The sequence below is a fragment of the Amblyomma americanum genome, chromosome 9 (genome assembly GCF_052857255.1).
Source record: "Amblyomma americanum isolate KBUSLIRL-KWMA chromosome 9, ASM5285725v1, whole genome shotgun sequence".
Classification (NCBI taxonomy): Eukaryota; Metazoa; Arthropoda; class Arachnida; order Ixodida; family Ixodidae; genus Amblyomma; species Amblyomma americanum.
Genome location: NC_135505.1, coordinates 109,536,827 through 109,552,811, shown reverse-complemented (window position 1 = coordinate 109,552,811; position 15,985 = coordinate 109,536,827). Strand labels below are relative to the sequence as shown.

The following is a 15,985-nucleotide window of genomic DNA, read 5'->3' as shown; positions in this document are numbered from 1 at the left end:
AAAACGGTGCTTCGAAACAAATTGTCGGAAATCAGGCACTCCTGGACGAAGGCTGCAGGCATTTCACTTGAAGGTGGTGGCCTTGTTATGGATGTTTTGCACGTTAGGGAGAGTGCCTGGTCTATTGACTGCTACCACCATTGTGCAAGCAGAGGTGCAATGAAATCAAGGATTGTTAGGATGGCCTTCGCCACCGGCGAAGAGTGTGGTTTAAGGAAACCGCGTACAGCCTCAACAAGCGAGCACACTAGGGAACTGGTACTATCAGAGTTTTGGCGAATAGGTCCTTCACGTGGGTGGTTCCAGGTTGCGTACTGCGGCTGCCGTTGAGTGTTTACTTTTGTACTCGCTACGGGAGGTGGCTCAACATTTTGGCGCGGTGGAAGAGGAGGAAACTCAACCACGTCCTCAGTGCGCAGATGACTGGCTTTATCTTTGTCCGGCAATTGGGAAACCTTCCCCGGCGATTAATTTTTCCTGCGGCGACTTCCCCGGATTTCGTTTTGCTCAAGTAGAGCAGTATTTGCTGACGTATAGTCTGTATTATTTGAGTTCTTGTACTTGTAGATGGTTTATTCTCTTTTGCTAGGCAGTGCAGAGGAAAGGCGTCGCCTCATGCTGCTTACTGCAGTTAGGACCAAGAGGGTTATCACTTGCACATTCATTTCGGTCACGGCTGCCACCGCAACAAGAGCAGCGCAGGGCAAGTCGACAAGCGTTAGCCACATGGCCGAAACGATGACATCTGGTGCATTGCTTGAATGTACTTGTACGCAGGGTACCTTGTATATCCGAGAATAACGTATTGCGGAGCAGATTCTGTCGCAAATGCAATGCAGCTATTTTGTGAGTTTCCAAGTCGGCGGACGGATTTAATCGGAGCTCTCTGCAGCAGCGCTGAGTAGATATCTGATTGAGAAAGTTCCAGGGGGACGCCGTGAATGACACCCACGCCGCAGTTGCTAGGGCGAGGCTCGTAGGCTTGGACTGCAACTCCAGCTATGCTTTTTATTTGCAAGAGGCGTTCAGTTGCGTGTGCTGTACGGGTGTCAACTGCGAGGTTTATGCGCTCGTTATGACGATCTTGAAGAACGCCGTCTGAAGCCACAGATTATAAACCTTGTCTCAATGTCAGCGGATTAATGCACGTAATGCGGTGCCAGGAAACAAGTTGCTTGATGACAACCGTAAGGTTGTGCTTAGGAGTTTGATGTACATTTGGAGTATCTGCACTCATAAGTGACCGCTTTGAGCTGCGACGGCGCTTTGAAGGCACGTGAATAAATCACTCAGACCCTTCTCCATACTTTGCAGTAGTGTCCATGTAGATGACAGTAGAAGAATCTGACGAATCAGAAAAATCGTCCTGACCTGAAGAATGAATGCGGAAGATTGCCGCCTGAGTTGTAAGCATCAGGGGTGCGTTGTCCATGAGGATCTGGAAATGCTAGTCCTGATGCAGCTGGAAGAGAAGAGTGGTTACAAGACACCAGGCTTGAGGCAGCAATAGGGCTTGCACAGCAGGTATGACCTACTGAGGTAGGCCTGACGGAATGCCAGGTGAACAGTCAGGTGTTGAGACAGGGTGCGGCAGCAGCGGAGCCGCACTTACCGCAGAAATCATACCAGGTTATAGCAGTGCAGGTTATCTGAACACAAATGTTCAGCACTGATGAGAAATCCTTCACAAAGAGTGGCAGAGACGAGCGGGCATAGCCCGACCTTTGCGCTCGAGGATTCCAGCAGGTAACCTAGGCCGAAAAAAGAGGCCACAAATGCTGTCGTATCCCCACCGGCATCAAATAAAACACCGCGCTGCAGATTCCGGAAATTCTTCCGCCGGATGTTTTTGGGAAGCCGGTGTCGTCATCGTCAGCGGGGTTTCTTCACCAACAGTAATGCAGCGCTCAGATTGGCACACGCCACCTCGCGGACGACCACAGAATGATGCGTATGCGCTGCTCCCATGAAAAGAAAATTATTAAAGGGGGTTTGAAAATGAAGTAGGCGCTGTTTTTAGTTTTTACCAACCCGCGACCCAACTGAAAGTTTCCTTATGACAAGTTCCATGATTCCATACGTCTCCACAAGAAATTTTATGGAGTGAGTATGTAGCAAATGGAGTAGTTTTGGACTATATGTAAGCACGTAGATTAGCGTACAGGCTTTGTATGACATTGTAAACTGTACAGAAATCGTACGGAAATTAAGAGGAATGCGTATAGACTCCGTACAGACAAGATATAGATTTATATATAATTCTGCATGTTTTATTGACTCCATATTTAAAGAGTTCCATACGAGCGGCTCATATGGAACGTTTCAGTAGGAGATTACCTACCGTAATTAAAATGTTTTACTTTTGGGAAAGTAAAAAAAAATTAATTACGGCCTGCAACTAAAGCGCCTAAACGGCATCCAACTAAATCTGCTTTTGAGTGACGGCTGTGATGTCATCTATACAATTGTTGCTGGAGGTCTTGCATCCCTATGCGCACATTCACTTTCTATCATCGTAGTGGCTCGTCTGCGCATGCGTGGTAAGAGGCGTTTAATGTTTGGAAGCTTCGCGTGGGCTTTAGGAGGCTCCAAACTAAGGAATGCAGCTGATTACCTACTGCATAACCAAATCTAGGATGCACTAATGTCGCACAGCACTCGCGGTCTATTTAGCGTCCACATAATCATACCCAACTACTCCGAACAAAAACATTTTCGAGCAGAAAACTTTTGATGAACACAGTTTGTTCATATAATGTAAGATTTCACTGTAACAATCAATACATCCGCAGATCACCCGACGGCAGTCGTGCATTTTTTTTCTATTAACGTTCTTGCTATCGTAAAAGCTTTCCCCTTTGGTTTTCTATGGTAGTCTTAACTGTCCAATGCAATCAATAACACGCTTTGAAAGAAAAAATATTGCTACATATCAAAATACGGACCATTACCTGAAATATTTCCGTAACAGTCTCTTACAACTATTAAGTTTCAAAATTTTTATCCATAATGTTGGACATGGGTTCCGCCGTGGCCAGAAGTCTTGCCGCGAACTAGGGCGTAAGCGACTAATGCCACAGAAGAAGGTGCAAATACGGGCATGCATTGATACCAGGTCGTGTTATTAGTCCAAATCTCTTAGCCCATAGCACTCTCTCAGGCCACTTGCGGAGCTCGGGCAAAAGGTTCAGAGCTCCTTAAAATGCAAATACGTTGCATGGTGCCAGCAATAGCTACCAGCCCCGCTCATAGGTAACGCTACCGTATCTTAAAATCCTGAGCCGAGCATGGTGGCAACTGCCATGACACCATTTCAAAGGGGACGCTCCTACCGTCTATCCATCCATCCATTCGCAAAATGGCCACAACTAATAGTAGGATTTCGAAGTAAAATTTCTCAATTGGTATGGCCAACAACCTTCTGGCATATGTTCAAAAAGTTGCATAAATATATGATGCAAACAGGCTCTTCCAGTTTTGCATGAATTCCCCTAGCAGCAGAGTGCATCGACCCAACATTGGGAGTGTAGTGGCAAATAGTGGCCCTTCATAGGAGTAGTGTTTGCCAATATATATCCAACATTGGGACGATGCTGTGTGCTGCTTGAGAAGCTCGTCTTTCTGCATTCGCAATCATGAAAGCATATTCTTAATACTCGGGCTGCGCTATCTCTACACGTATCGACGTGATTACCAGAACTTGAAAACGCTGTCCCGAGCCTAAATTTGAGCCGCCGCGGTGACTCAGCGGTTACGGCGCTAGGCTGCTGACCTGAAAGACGCGGGTTCGATGCCGGCCGCGGCTGTCGAATTTCGATGGAGGCGAAATTCTAGAGGCCCGTGTACTGTGCGATCTCAGTGCACGTTAAAGAACCCCAGGTCGTCGAAATTTCCGGAGCCCTTCACTAAGGCGTCCCTCATAGCCTGAGTCGCTTTGGGATGTTAAACCCCCATAAACCAAACCAAACCAAACCAAACCAAGCCTATATTTCGCGCTAACCTTGGTGAGGTTCTTTGCGACAATAACGGTGGGCGTGTCGGCAGGAAGCTCCTCGAAGCGAGCAGGATCTGCACTGTCCGGATTGGCATCCTGTGTTTTACCTCCGATCGGCTTCCAGTAGCTTGGCTGAAAGAGTAAGTCACTATCAATATACACTTGGGATTCAGGTGAGAACAGCCGAAAGCTGTTTTACAATGCGGATTGATGCGGCGGCGGAAGGGAGTTGTTCTTTATTTATTTATGGATACTCTGGCACCTTGTGTACAAGGTCATAGCAAGTAGGAAACATTTAAAAATACAAAAATATAGGCACATACCAAACAGAAGAAAACACTGCAAATACAAGCCCCAATGAGATAAAAAGTTCATAGTAGGTGAGAAACGATTTTGAAATGAATAAAAGGTGCAAATACAATCTTTATTCCAAAGAACGAGATTTGCCGTGCAGTTGCTAAGAAATTTGTTTCGAGGAGATTTGCTTGGTTAGACTGGATAACGCAAATAAAAAATGCAAGAGCAAGTGTTAGGGATTTATAAATGAACAGTTACGAGTCCTGCAGCTTGTTTTCTGACTTATGTCCCGATAGGCGGACAGGAATATCAAATTTAATTTCACCACACAAAAACAGTCCCTTTGGGTTGTGGTTGCTAATTATATCCGAACTACTGAAAACCCCGTCCATAAAATTTCTTTCTATAAATATGAAACAAGGCACTTGAAGACTCACTGTAGACGTGAGTACTGCGGATGTCCCGAGAACAGGCCGTGAAGGGTACTTTTATGCCGCTCGGAGAATCAGGCGTGAAGTCATCGCGTGAAGAATGCCCATTATGCGAAGCGTCGTTTGTCACATTTTCTGCTACACGGAAACATTTGCCGCAGAGAGTACATGGCATTGTTCGCATTGTTCATCTCATGCAATGCGCATCGATTAAGACTGGTTAATTTGAAAGATATTACGAACACCCGATTTATGGTGTTCAGTAATTATTGCTTTCTGATATGCTTGGAGTTCTGTTCATGCCATTAACCGCCCAATTACGTCCTGAAAATTGCACCCTAATCAGAAAATTGTTTCATAGTTTTTGATTAAAATGCGTGCTAAAGCGCGAAACTCGTTTTTAATAGAGATCTACCGTCCTCTAGTGTTGAAAATTACAAACTATGCAATTGCCGACCACAACTCCTGTTTGTCGGTGGGAGCGGCAAAACATGGAGCCGGGCGAGTATGACTCGCCATTGTCGATATCGCTGCGATTTGCCATGACAAGTCAGCTCGGTGTTGGTGTTTAAAGATTGGACTTCCTTCAAAGACTCTGCTCCAGAACAGATAGAACAAACTCAATGTTCTGTCTCCGTATTTTCGTGATGTTGGTCTCAAAACTGTTTAGCGAATCAAAAAATACAAAGTACAGAAAGCGCCGCCACGGTGGCTCATTGGTTATGGCGCTCGGCTGCAGACCCGAAAGACGTGGCTTCCATCCCGGAGACAAGGAACAAAAAGACAGGACTGAGCAGCAACAAGACAGGACTGTGCAGCATAGTCCTGTCTTGTTTGTTCCTTGTCTTCTGTGTGCGTTTTATTTGTGCTGCGAATCTTGTCTGCAATATGAATAGCAACCATCTAGCCCAATCCACCATGCTACTTCCATCCCGGCCGCGGCGGTCGAATTTCGATGGAGGAGAAATTCTAGAGGTCCGCGTACTGTGCGATGTCAGTGCACGTTAAAGAACCACAGGCGGTCGAAATTTCCGGAGCCCTTCACTACGGCGTCCCTCATAACCTGAGTAGCTTTGAGACGTTAAACACCCATAAACCAAGCAAAGTATAGAGAAGGGATCCCAAAGTCATTTTAGCCGCCTAAAATTTGGGGTGCTTCAAAGCACCGCTTGAAAAAAAACTGCTTCTGAAGCAAACCTTGAGTTGCAGAACTATCAGCTTGTGAGGCGATACCCAGGCTTTCGAATCCTGAAGGTCATTTCATTAAGTTCTCATTCCTACGCTATACCAGCAGTCTTCGCAAACCACCGTTCCAATGTGTAGATGGTAACGCAAAGGGTACATTTTCTGGAAGCACTTTTTAGGCATCAGTGAGCATCTTTTGCCAGTTTCTTAAACGGTAATGTTTTTTAATGTTCCTTTAGCGCCAAAAAAATTATAACTTCACGGTTAGAAATTTTATATTTCTATGAAATTTTCATCCAGATTTCAATAAACAAGATTTTAATAAACAGATTTGAATAAACCCGCGAAACTGTCATCATGTGGACGAAAGTTTCTTAATTATTGCCCTCACTTTATGTTTTAGTACATTCATAGCTTCACAAGGGCGGAGAAACACAGAGCAGGTGCATTATATGTCGCGGTATCAAGGCTGGATAAGGCGATATCAAGGATTAAGTCATTAACCGCAGTAAGGCTACCTTTCTTCAGATGTCTCCGGAAGTTGACATGATGTTTTACTTTGAGGCTAGTCACTAAATTCTATGAGAAGCTGCCAATGACGCCACAATGCTAGAAATTCACGTATTCATTGTCCAGAATTCTGCTGAGTAAGCAGCGAAGATAAATAGTAGGACACTGTTGATAACAAGGTGCACCTAGATATTCCACAGGAATACTAGCTTGTACTGGGGAACTGCCTATGCTACAGCGCATTACTCGCAAAGCCTGCTCAAATTTTGTTTCGACCGGCTCCACTTAACCAGCAAACGTTCCTGAGTGTCAATAGAAAGTGTGTCTCAGTATTATCACGAAACTTAAAGTATCTCTATAATAGACGGAGTAGATAATACGCTTTGTATCTCGTGTATTTACAGATAACCTGAACAGAACGATTAAAAACGTCGAGCTGCTCTCTAAAAACCATTCTGAAATGGCGTATTTCTGGCGACCCAATACACCAATCAGTGTCGAATCCATGCATCATATTACTGATATTTCAATTTCATTATTCAATTCAATTCATGATAACACCTTCTGTGTTCACACTTCAAGCGCAGCCTTTCATGAAGTTCTTTTACAGCACACCAACTGTATGGCACGATTCAGTTCTTGGTATTCAGTTTACTAAGCAAGACAATGCGCCATGACGGACGCAGCTAATGCTTCCGGTACAATTTTGATCGTCTGAGGTTCTTGACCCCGTAACGAAATCTCGGCGCATGGAGAATTCAGCATTCCTTCTTTAGCGGATTTGCTGCTGCCGCGTTAGGGGCCAATCACCAGAAATAGTGTTTAACAGCAGGCGTGGTGGCTCAGTGCTTATGGCGCTTGGCTGCCGACCCGAAAGTCGCCGGCTCTAATCCGGCCGCTGCCATCGCACTTCGACAGAGGCGTATACTGCTGGAGACCCTTTTACTGTGTGATATCGGTGCCCGTTAAAGAAGCCCACGTAGTCGAAATTGCGCCACTCTATCACGGTGTCCCTCATAGCCTGAATCGCTTACTGACGTTCAATCTCATAAATAAAATGAAAACGAAACTACCGGGGCAGGAACCAGCCATCGATAGGGGCAGGAGAAAAAAAAAGACTGGAAAGAGCGTGACGTTGCGCGGCCAGCCTTCTCAAGTCACGTGCTCATGAGGCCGTTCGTTATCCGGCTTTTCGCTCTCAGAGGCAGTCCCTATTGTTTTGGTGTCGGTATATGTCCCAGTGCTCGCGTCTGCGCGGCCCATGGCGTGAGCTGAACGGCAAGGAATTTCCGCTACACTCAGTTTGCCGCGCTGATCCGCGCATGCGCGCGCGCGCAGCGGTGGTGGATGTCACCGCAAGCTATCACGTGGTGGGATCACGGGAGAGGCGACTCTGTCCTTATTACTCTTTATGACAAGGCTGCAAGGCTGTCACCGGACGTTCCCTCATGAATGTTTTTTTCCTTCACTGATACGGGCGACGATGATACGTACGCTTTCGGATAGTTTGTTGCTCCGAGAGTAAGCTGGATGTTAATAGCTACGACGGCGGCGTGATACCCAGATATATAAATCATATACTATATCCGGTTAAACTGATGTCACAGTTCATTTGCATAGAATATGTCCTAGCCAAAAATGCCGATAGTCGAAAGCTTCGGATGTAAAAACCATATAATACACCTCGAGACGTTAGGGACGTGCGAATACTGCAGTGGATTATGAGGACCGCATGTCATTTGTAGCGTTAGGTTCAAGCTTCCTAGTGTGGGACCGGACATGACTGAGCTAGCATTGTGCTTCGTCCTATCACTTCATCCCTTTCAGGCCAAGATTAAGATTTTGCTGCTTCATGCGCGTCTCTCAAAACTCTGTCGCGGACATTTTTAGGAAATGTAGTGTCTGGGAAAATTGTATAAAAGACGAGGCAACAGTCTATTAATAAAAAAACAACTTCCGCGACCTGATGCCAAGGCGTTGAAGTAGCTTATAGTCAATGCACTTACCGTAAGGAAGAAGGAAGGATTTTGCGGATTGCCGGTGCTCCAGGGCAGGACTTTAGAGAAGTACCAGGCCGCGAATGCCTTGACAATGTCGGTGAGCAGCATAACTGCCCAGATCTCTAAAATAGTGACGGTATCTCTCCCTAGTGCTCTCTTGGTGACAACAGACCATCCTCCGGCCTCTACGACGTACAGCAAGAAGGGGAGAAAGGGCAAACATGGTTATTTGAGGGGTGGCATCACATGTTTTTTTCATAGCCTATCCTTGAGGACCGATACCACATGTGTTTTCTCTACAAGATGGGTGCTCATGGCGTTAAAGGAACCCTAAGATTATTTCAGTGGGTATATTCTAGTGCAACCGATCAGTAGAGGTGGTCTTTGTGGGTATTCGAGTCAAATTTGAAAGCTCTGCGTGTGCCCTATAATTTGGAAATAATTTTTAAAAATCGAAGCTCACAGTAGCTCGCAATCGATTAGGGCGACACGCCTCACCATGTGTCCCCTACACCGCGTCCCCTACTGCGATGACGCCAGTGGGCAGACGGGGCGAGCTTGAAGGCTGGCTCTTCTGCCCACTGACGTCATCGGAGTAAGGGACGCACGGCGAGGTGTGTCGCCCTAATCGATTGCGAGCAGCGATTTGTAAAAATTATTCATAAATTATAGGGTCCTAGCAGAGCTTTGAAATTTGATACGTATACCCACAAAGACCACCTCTACTGATTTGTTGCACTAGAATATAATAATAATTGGTTTTTTGGGAAAGGAAATGGGGCAGTATCTGTCTCATATATCGTTGGACACCTGAACCGCGCCGTAAGGGAAGGGACAAGGGAGGGAGTGAAAGAAGAAGGGAAGAAGGAAGTGCCGTAGTGGAGGGCTCCGGAATAATCTCGACCAGCTGGGGATCTTTAACGTGCACTGACATCGCACAGCACACGGGCGCCTTAGCGTTTTTCCTCCATAAAAACGCAGCCGCCGCGGTCGGGTTCGAACCCGGGAACTCCGGATCAGTAGAATATGCCAATTCAAATAATTTCAGGGTACCTTTAAGCATCCAGAGGCGATTTTTATATCAAGTAGTACGATTGAAACATGCTACTTGTCAAACAAAACTATGCAATGTTGAGTTGTGCCATATGGGCATAAATTTCGCATATTAGTGTCCGTCAGCGCCAACGCACTTTTGACACCTGTGTACGAATCTTTGCGTGCTATGGAAACTAGCGTTAGCGTTTGGCTACTGCAACCACACGCCGTGCAGCTGACCTCGGCGGCGTGATTCGGGAAGGAAAGCTTCACGAACAATATAAAGCGCAGCGCAATTCTTTGGGAAAGAAGGGTAGATTCCTCAAATTACTAAAACAAATCACAACAGAACCACGTGCCGCCGGTGACATACGAACTCACGACTCCCGAATATCACGTCCGGCGTTCTACCAACTCAGCTACAGGGCCGGGAGTCTTGCCTTCTCCTTTTGGGTGGTATTGATGTGTAGTGTAAACGTCACCTTGAGAGTGCTCATCAGAGCCACCCTCGCTAATAGCGGCGGACGTAGTACGCCCTGTATTACCGCAAGTGCCACGTAGGAAAGAGGTCGAACGGTGAGGGCGGAAGATGTATGATTGCCCTCTAATGACATCAAGTCTGCCAGAATCGAGTATCTAGTTAGCTGTTGAGCAGAAAACGGAAGGGGAAATAGGGGCTCGTTATGATATACATGACAGAAGCCAACAGTCACCGAAAGCTAGAAGCATAGGTTTTTTAATTTTGTGGTGCTCATCAATGGCACAATATTAGGTGAATTATTTAAAGAATTGATTAGAAAGCACAAGAAAAAAAACCAGAGAATATTTACAACATTAAAGTGTAAGTACACTGGTATACAGTGCGAATGCACGGCGTAACATGGCAAGTGCTGCCACCGGTGAAATTTGTCGATCCGAGTTGACATCTGATCGATAGACAGACAACCAAACGTTAGGCGGCTTTTCTCGGGTCATAACCACCAGACTAGTGCTTTCGCACTAAAAACGACCGCAATGTCGCCTGTGGGATACAAACTCACGATAAACAAATTTGTTTTTCACTCGATATTTTTACGGTCAAGTCTAGCCGCAGGATCCCGGAGCAGTGCTACGTACTTTCGTAATCCCTGCTGATGGCGATGATCCTCAGCACACTAAACAGGGCGTAAGGTGGGAACACGCCAACTAGAAGCTTTTCCCATTTCCCGATAAGGAAGTATCCAGCCAAGCTTGCTCCTTCCTTGGATGCGACTCTTGTCACGTTGGTCGGCACGATCCTCCAGAGTAGAAAGCCCACAAGAACAGCCATCATCCCTGCAAAAAGAGACAAGTACAGAGAGCAGCTTTTGGGAATAATATTGCGCTCTTGCTTTTCAGTTATATCTTATACCAAGCGCAAATAGAGACACGTGAACATGTTAGCTCAAGTCTGTTCCCTGGGCAAAAAAAGAAAATAAAGGAGTACACTTTCACCATGCATTGTGAGAAAGGATGACTTCTCGAAGACTGACCAATCGGTTTCGTAATTCTCGCTCTAAACTAGTCAATAAACGACAGACAGTCTCTACCTCCTGTACGTGCCTTTTTCTGTCTTTGATTTTGTCTAGTTGTCTTTGCACCTTGCTGGTTCGTCACTGCTAGTATTCCCTAATAGAGATTTAACTTGCCCCCAAAACGTCAGTCCCAGCCAGCATTCGTGGAAAAGCACAGTTTTCAATAGGAAGTTTTTGATGAAATCAATTTTTTCCATAACCTAAGATTCAAAATCCGTATATCCGTAGATCTCCCAACAGAAGCTTGTGGTCCTCTGTTAATTATTGTTCAAAACGTTCCACATCGGTTTTCCAGGACAGTCCAACTGCTCGGTCGGAGCGCAGAAAAACAAAAATTAAAAGGAAAATTATCCCACACATCGGAAGATTACGCCTTTCACATCAATACGTTCTTAACATATCGTACAATATTTCGCATTGCCTCACAAATGAAAGTAATGCACAAGAATGGTGGGATTTTCTGTAAAATGATGAGGCCGCATTGAACTATAAGTCAGTGCAAGAAAAACCAGGTGTACATGTTTTACAATCACAAAAATCTTGTCCAGCCTGCTCCACCCACAAACTGCCAGGAGAAAATCCTGATATATTTTGACAAAGGCACCGGTATTGCCGCAAATAATGAAAGCCCGCATAAAGTACCGCTCGGAATTACAGCACCTCAAGTGATGCTGAAGTGATGATATTAAAGTGCACTTGATGTCCTTTAGAAGTAAACCGCAACACGAGCTCTTTTATTGCTATAACCTTCCCTCCTGTGCAGTTTTCGCCTGAAGTCTTCACGTGACGTGGTTTAGCGATATCGGCGAACTAATAATATCTCAATGAAAACTGAAGTTCCACAGGTGCACACGCTTTCCCCTTTTAAGATCACAACTACTGCCGAATATTATCTTTTATAAGACGCAAAGAACGTGGAATTTGCCAATGTAAAGTGGAAGCACAATCATCGTATTCAATAAATAGATTTTTTGTACTCTATCTTTAAAGACTAGTCAATACCACTGTGTAAAGTTTTGTCTATGAGGGAGGCGCTCAAGAGATCTTGGGACTGCTCGTACTGCTCTGTCTAGAACCTAGCACTTCACCTCTCACATAATTGCGGATATATAGACATGTCAAATTGCAGCAGTATCTCTACTTGCCTGGTTCCCGATGTTTCGAGTTGTCGTCGGCGTCTTTTGCATCCCATCCACTTCTCCTCTCCCCTTTTTATGCTTATGCACCGCTCTCGGAGTACCAACGTTAAAAAATAAAAAAAATTCACCAACGCAGTGTCGCTCCAGCCGTTTTCACAAATATGTGGATCGGCCAATGTACTCCCGTCTTCAGCCTTCAGTGATGGGCATCTAGGGCAAACGAATTCTCAACTGCAGCACCCAACCCCCACGGTGATAGAAAAGCGGCCAGCTAACGCGGGCAAGGAAGTGCAAGTGGTCCAGTGATCTCAAGCAGTACCGCGGTAACGTTATTATGCTTTGTAACTGAGCGCCAACCATATTTGTGAAACTTGTTTCACGCTGCCTGCCTCTTGCCGTCAAACCGATGTGCTTGAGGAGTCTCTCAGCCTGGCTTTCAGTGGAAAAGCCTCCGCTTTTGTGGTGCGTGTCTAGAAACTGAGGGATTGTCGGCAAGGCCGCGATGTCACATGCACATGTTCACGTACGGGCTCTTCAAACACCCGCAATAACAACACGGTACAACAGTGTTGACGTCACTACACATTTCATCACTGGTATACACTATCGTGACGACATACTCCCACCGTTACGTTGTGCCGTGGGCTGGGTGCGTTAGTGGCAACGTAATACAAGCAAAACTTCTCTTGCTCGCTTAGCTTCTTGGTGAGTCACCCCACGAACATGGGTGGCAAATCTCGGCAACATTTCAGTCGTCATCTTAAGTGCGAAGGCCCAAAAACATATAAGGGGACACTTAAGCTCTGCCTTAAGGCTGGCTCACGTGCAAGCGAATGAGCGATTGAGCGGCGTGTCGCAGCGAAAATTAGCATCTTGTTGAAACCTTGCGGCTCTCCGCCGCGACGAATCAAAAACAGGTTTTTTTCCCGCGGCGGAAGGATTTATTACCTTGTGTTTTCGCTGGCATGTGAAACAGGCTTCTAACTTATGACGTGATAGTGTAATGGGTTAATTCTCATATATGCAGAAGGTCATTCTCTACCTTACATGAATAGATCCCTGGGAGTCCCCATACCCCTCCTGGCGCAGTGGTGCAGCGGTTAAGTGATGCGCCAGTGCCCCGCAATGGCAGGTGCTGCTAGCGGCTGACCTTGCGCGGCCCAGGTTACTCTTCCCGAGCGGCCAATCATTAACTACCGCCTGGCACGGTGGGCAGTTTGTGATGACGCCGCAGGGTCACGTGACCTAGGTGGCCCACCTGCCTCCTAGGTTGTTCTCTGGGGACCACCTGCCAGAGCCACACTCGTGATTTTTCGCTCACATCTCCGAAACCATTTTTTTTTCTGCTGAAAGAGGCCTGTAACTCTATCGCATTAAAATTTAGCGGCACCGCCCGATTTTTACGCCTTAATAATAATTGTTTTTTTTGGGAAAGGAAATGGCACAGTATCTGTCTCATACATCGTTGGACACCTGAACCGCGCCGTAAGGGAAGGGATAAGGGAGGGAGTCAAAGAAGAAAGGAAGAGAGAGGTGCTGTAGTGGAGGGCTCCGGATTAATTTCGACCACATGGGGATCTTTAACGTGCACTGACATCGCACAGCACACGGGCGCCTTAGCATTTTTCCTCCATAAAAACGCAGTCGCCGCGGTCGGGTTCGAACCCGGGAGATTTTGACTCCTTGAGTTTCTCACCGGAGCTGCGCTTTGTAGTGCTCTGTGGCAGCCGCCTTAACTGCACGTTGTCACCCCTGAGCTTGTGCTTCAGTCGACCAATCCGAGGTTTGAACTTTTTCCTTTGCGGTTCAGGAAGTTGGGGGTCAACCTATAACATACACCGACCGATATGAAAGTGAATATCGTATTGTGCATGGTTTATGGGTTAGGGGGGTTTGAAGTCCCAAAGCGACTCAGTCTATGAGAGACGCCGTATAGTGAAGGGCGGCGCAAATATCGACCACCTGGGGTTTGTAATGCGCATGTATGCCTGACTATGGCCTTCTAAATAGCTTCATACATTACCTGTACTTTCTCGATATTATTAACTGCGTTTCGGATTTCTCTCAACGTTACGTAGCACCTAGCATAAATACCCTCGAACGCGGTCGACTGTAAGGCCCCGACCCTAGCTGTGTCGCTAGAACACAGCACATGTTTATGCGGAGGTCCTGGCTTTGTATCTGACCAGCCGCATGTGTTTTTTTTCTTGTACTGCTTTCGTATCAATCATCTATAAGGTAAAAAGTGGTTACACCACTAATTCCTAATTGATGAACACAGCAATTAAAAAAAATATAGAAATATTCTCCTGAGCTTTCCACGTGATCAGTCCTCGCTTCGTTCATATAAACTCTATAATGTGTACCTTGTTTCCGCCGGCAGCAGAACAGGGGCTTAAGAAAGTATATAGCAGTTTGCACGATGAGGAATCATCTGTGCTTTCCGCGTTCTGTTTCATTACAAGAGCACTAGAAAACAAGAGGATCGCAAGGCGGCGGATGATAACACCGCGGAACAATTAAGCACGCAATGGGAAACAACAACGAAATAAAAGAACAAATAAATATGCCAGCTCCTCTTGCGGTTGTCTTACCGAAGCACGCAGAATGGATTTCGATTGGTTCTCACCCTTGGGAAAGATCCAAGTCACCATGATGATTTCCAGCGTGAAGCCGACTGCAAACAGCAAGAAGGAGAATGCTAACAAGCTGGGATCCGTGTCGTGGGCCCAGGCTAACTCATTCTCCTTGCTGTAGTACAATACAGCCAGCATGCTGGAGCTCTCCACAAGACAGGTTATCATGATTGTGAGAAAGTGTCCGAAGAAGAATTCCGCTTCCGCCAGTCCCATAACACCTTGGTGTTCCTGTAGAAAAAGAAATACCGGCACCAAAAAGGAAAGGCCTATTTTGTGAATATCTTAATTTATTGAAGCGAAAAGCTTCACTACGGTAGGCAAAGCAGTCTTCAGGTAGGCAGCCCAAACAAGGATAGCCATGTATGACCCTATGTGGTAAAGTTGTGGTGCCGAACCCTTGTCCCCTGACCTTGACCTATAATCTTAAGTTGACCTTTTGCATTGGGTGACCTTCACGTCAACATTTGACCTTTGACCTTAAGAACATCCGATGGTTTGATGTTAAGCAACCTGATTTCATTCGATGGGGATGTTGTAAGACCACGTGATATGACGTCATAGCCACGTGGTCGTGTGAGTACATATAGAACGGCTGTCGCGAGCGTGTAGCGGCGCTGCCATGGGCGAGCCTGATACACTTAGCAAGCGTGCTTGCTTTTCGCAGAATTCCAATGTTAGCCAAGTTAAGCCACTGCCAATTTTTGTTTGTGTTTCTGCTTTCACTGAAAAGTCAAGTACCACGTATTGGATTGGAAACAACAACAAGCCTTTTTAGGTCGCTGATTTTATGAACGCAAAGGTAAATGCGTCCAAATACGTTTGAACCATTTGGTATTACGACAGATATTCGGATGTTACAACGGGTGTGCAGTGCATTATATGATCGACTGTACAAGGAATGTCATCTGGTTCTTGCGTTGTCTGTTTCAATCAAATGTACCCAATGCAGTCTTCCTGTGGCACGATGCACTGGGACCACATGTACAAACACCACAGGATAGAATTACGCTGCTGAATTCATTTTTGCATCAACTGCGATAGCCATATCTTGCATGCTTCTGTGTAATTACCGTCAGCGGCCAAAAGTTATGCAGTCCAGCTTTATTTAACAACATAAGAAAAGAAGTGACCATACTGTTCTTTGATGATATTGCGGCGTTTTCCAAAAGACCTAGGATACCCAACAATTGTGTTCAAGAAGG

The 15,985-nt window shown here is 45.9% G+C and overlaps 1 protein-coding gene across 1 annotated transcript in view; it reads right to left on the bottom strand.

The window, feature by feature from the left end:
• Positions 1-14,798, bottom strand: part of LOC144103583 (phospholipid-transporting ATPase ABCA3-like) — a 56,955-nt gene extending 42,157 nt beyond the window's left edge. Inside the window, exons 1-4 of the mRNA XM_077636260.1 lie at positions 14,774-14,798; positions 10,569-10,766; positions 8,424-8,602; positions 4,001-4,126 (exon numbers count right to left, since the gene is read on the bottom strand). Coding sequence (XP_077492386.1) covers positions 4,001-4,126; positions 8,424-8,602; positions 10,569-10,766; positions 14,774-14,798 — 528 coding nt within the window. The remainder of the gene's footprint in view (positions 1-4,000; positions 4,127-8,423; positions 8,603-10,568; positions 10,767-14,773) is intronic.
• Between the last annotated feature and the right edge of the window lie 1,187 nt (positions 14,799-15,985).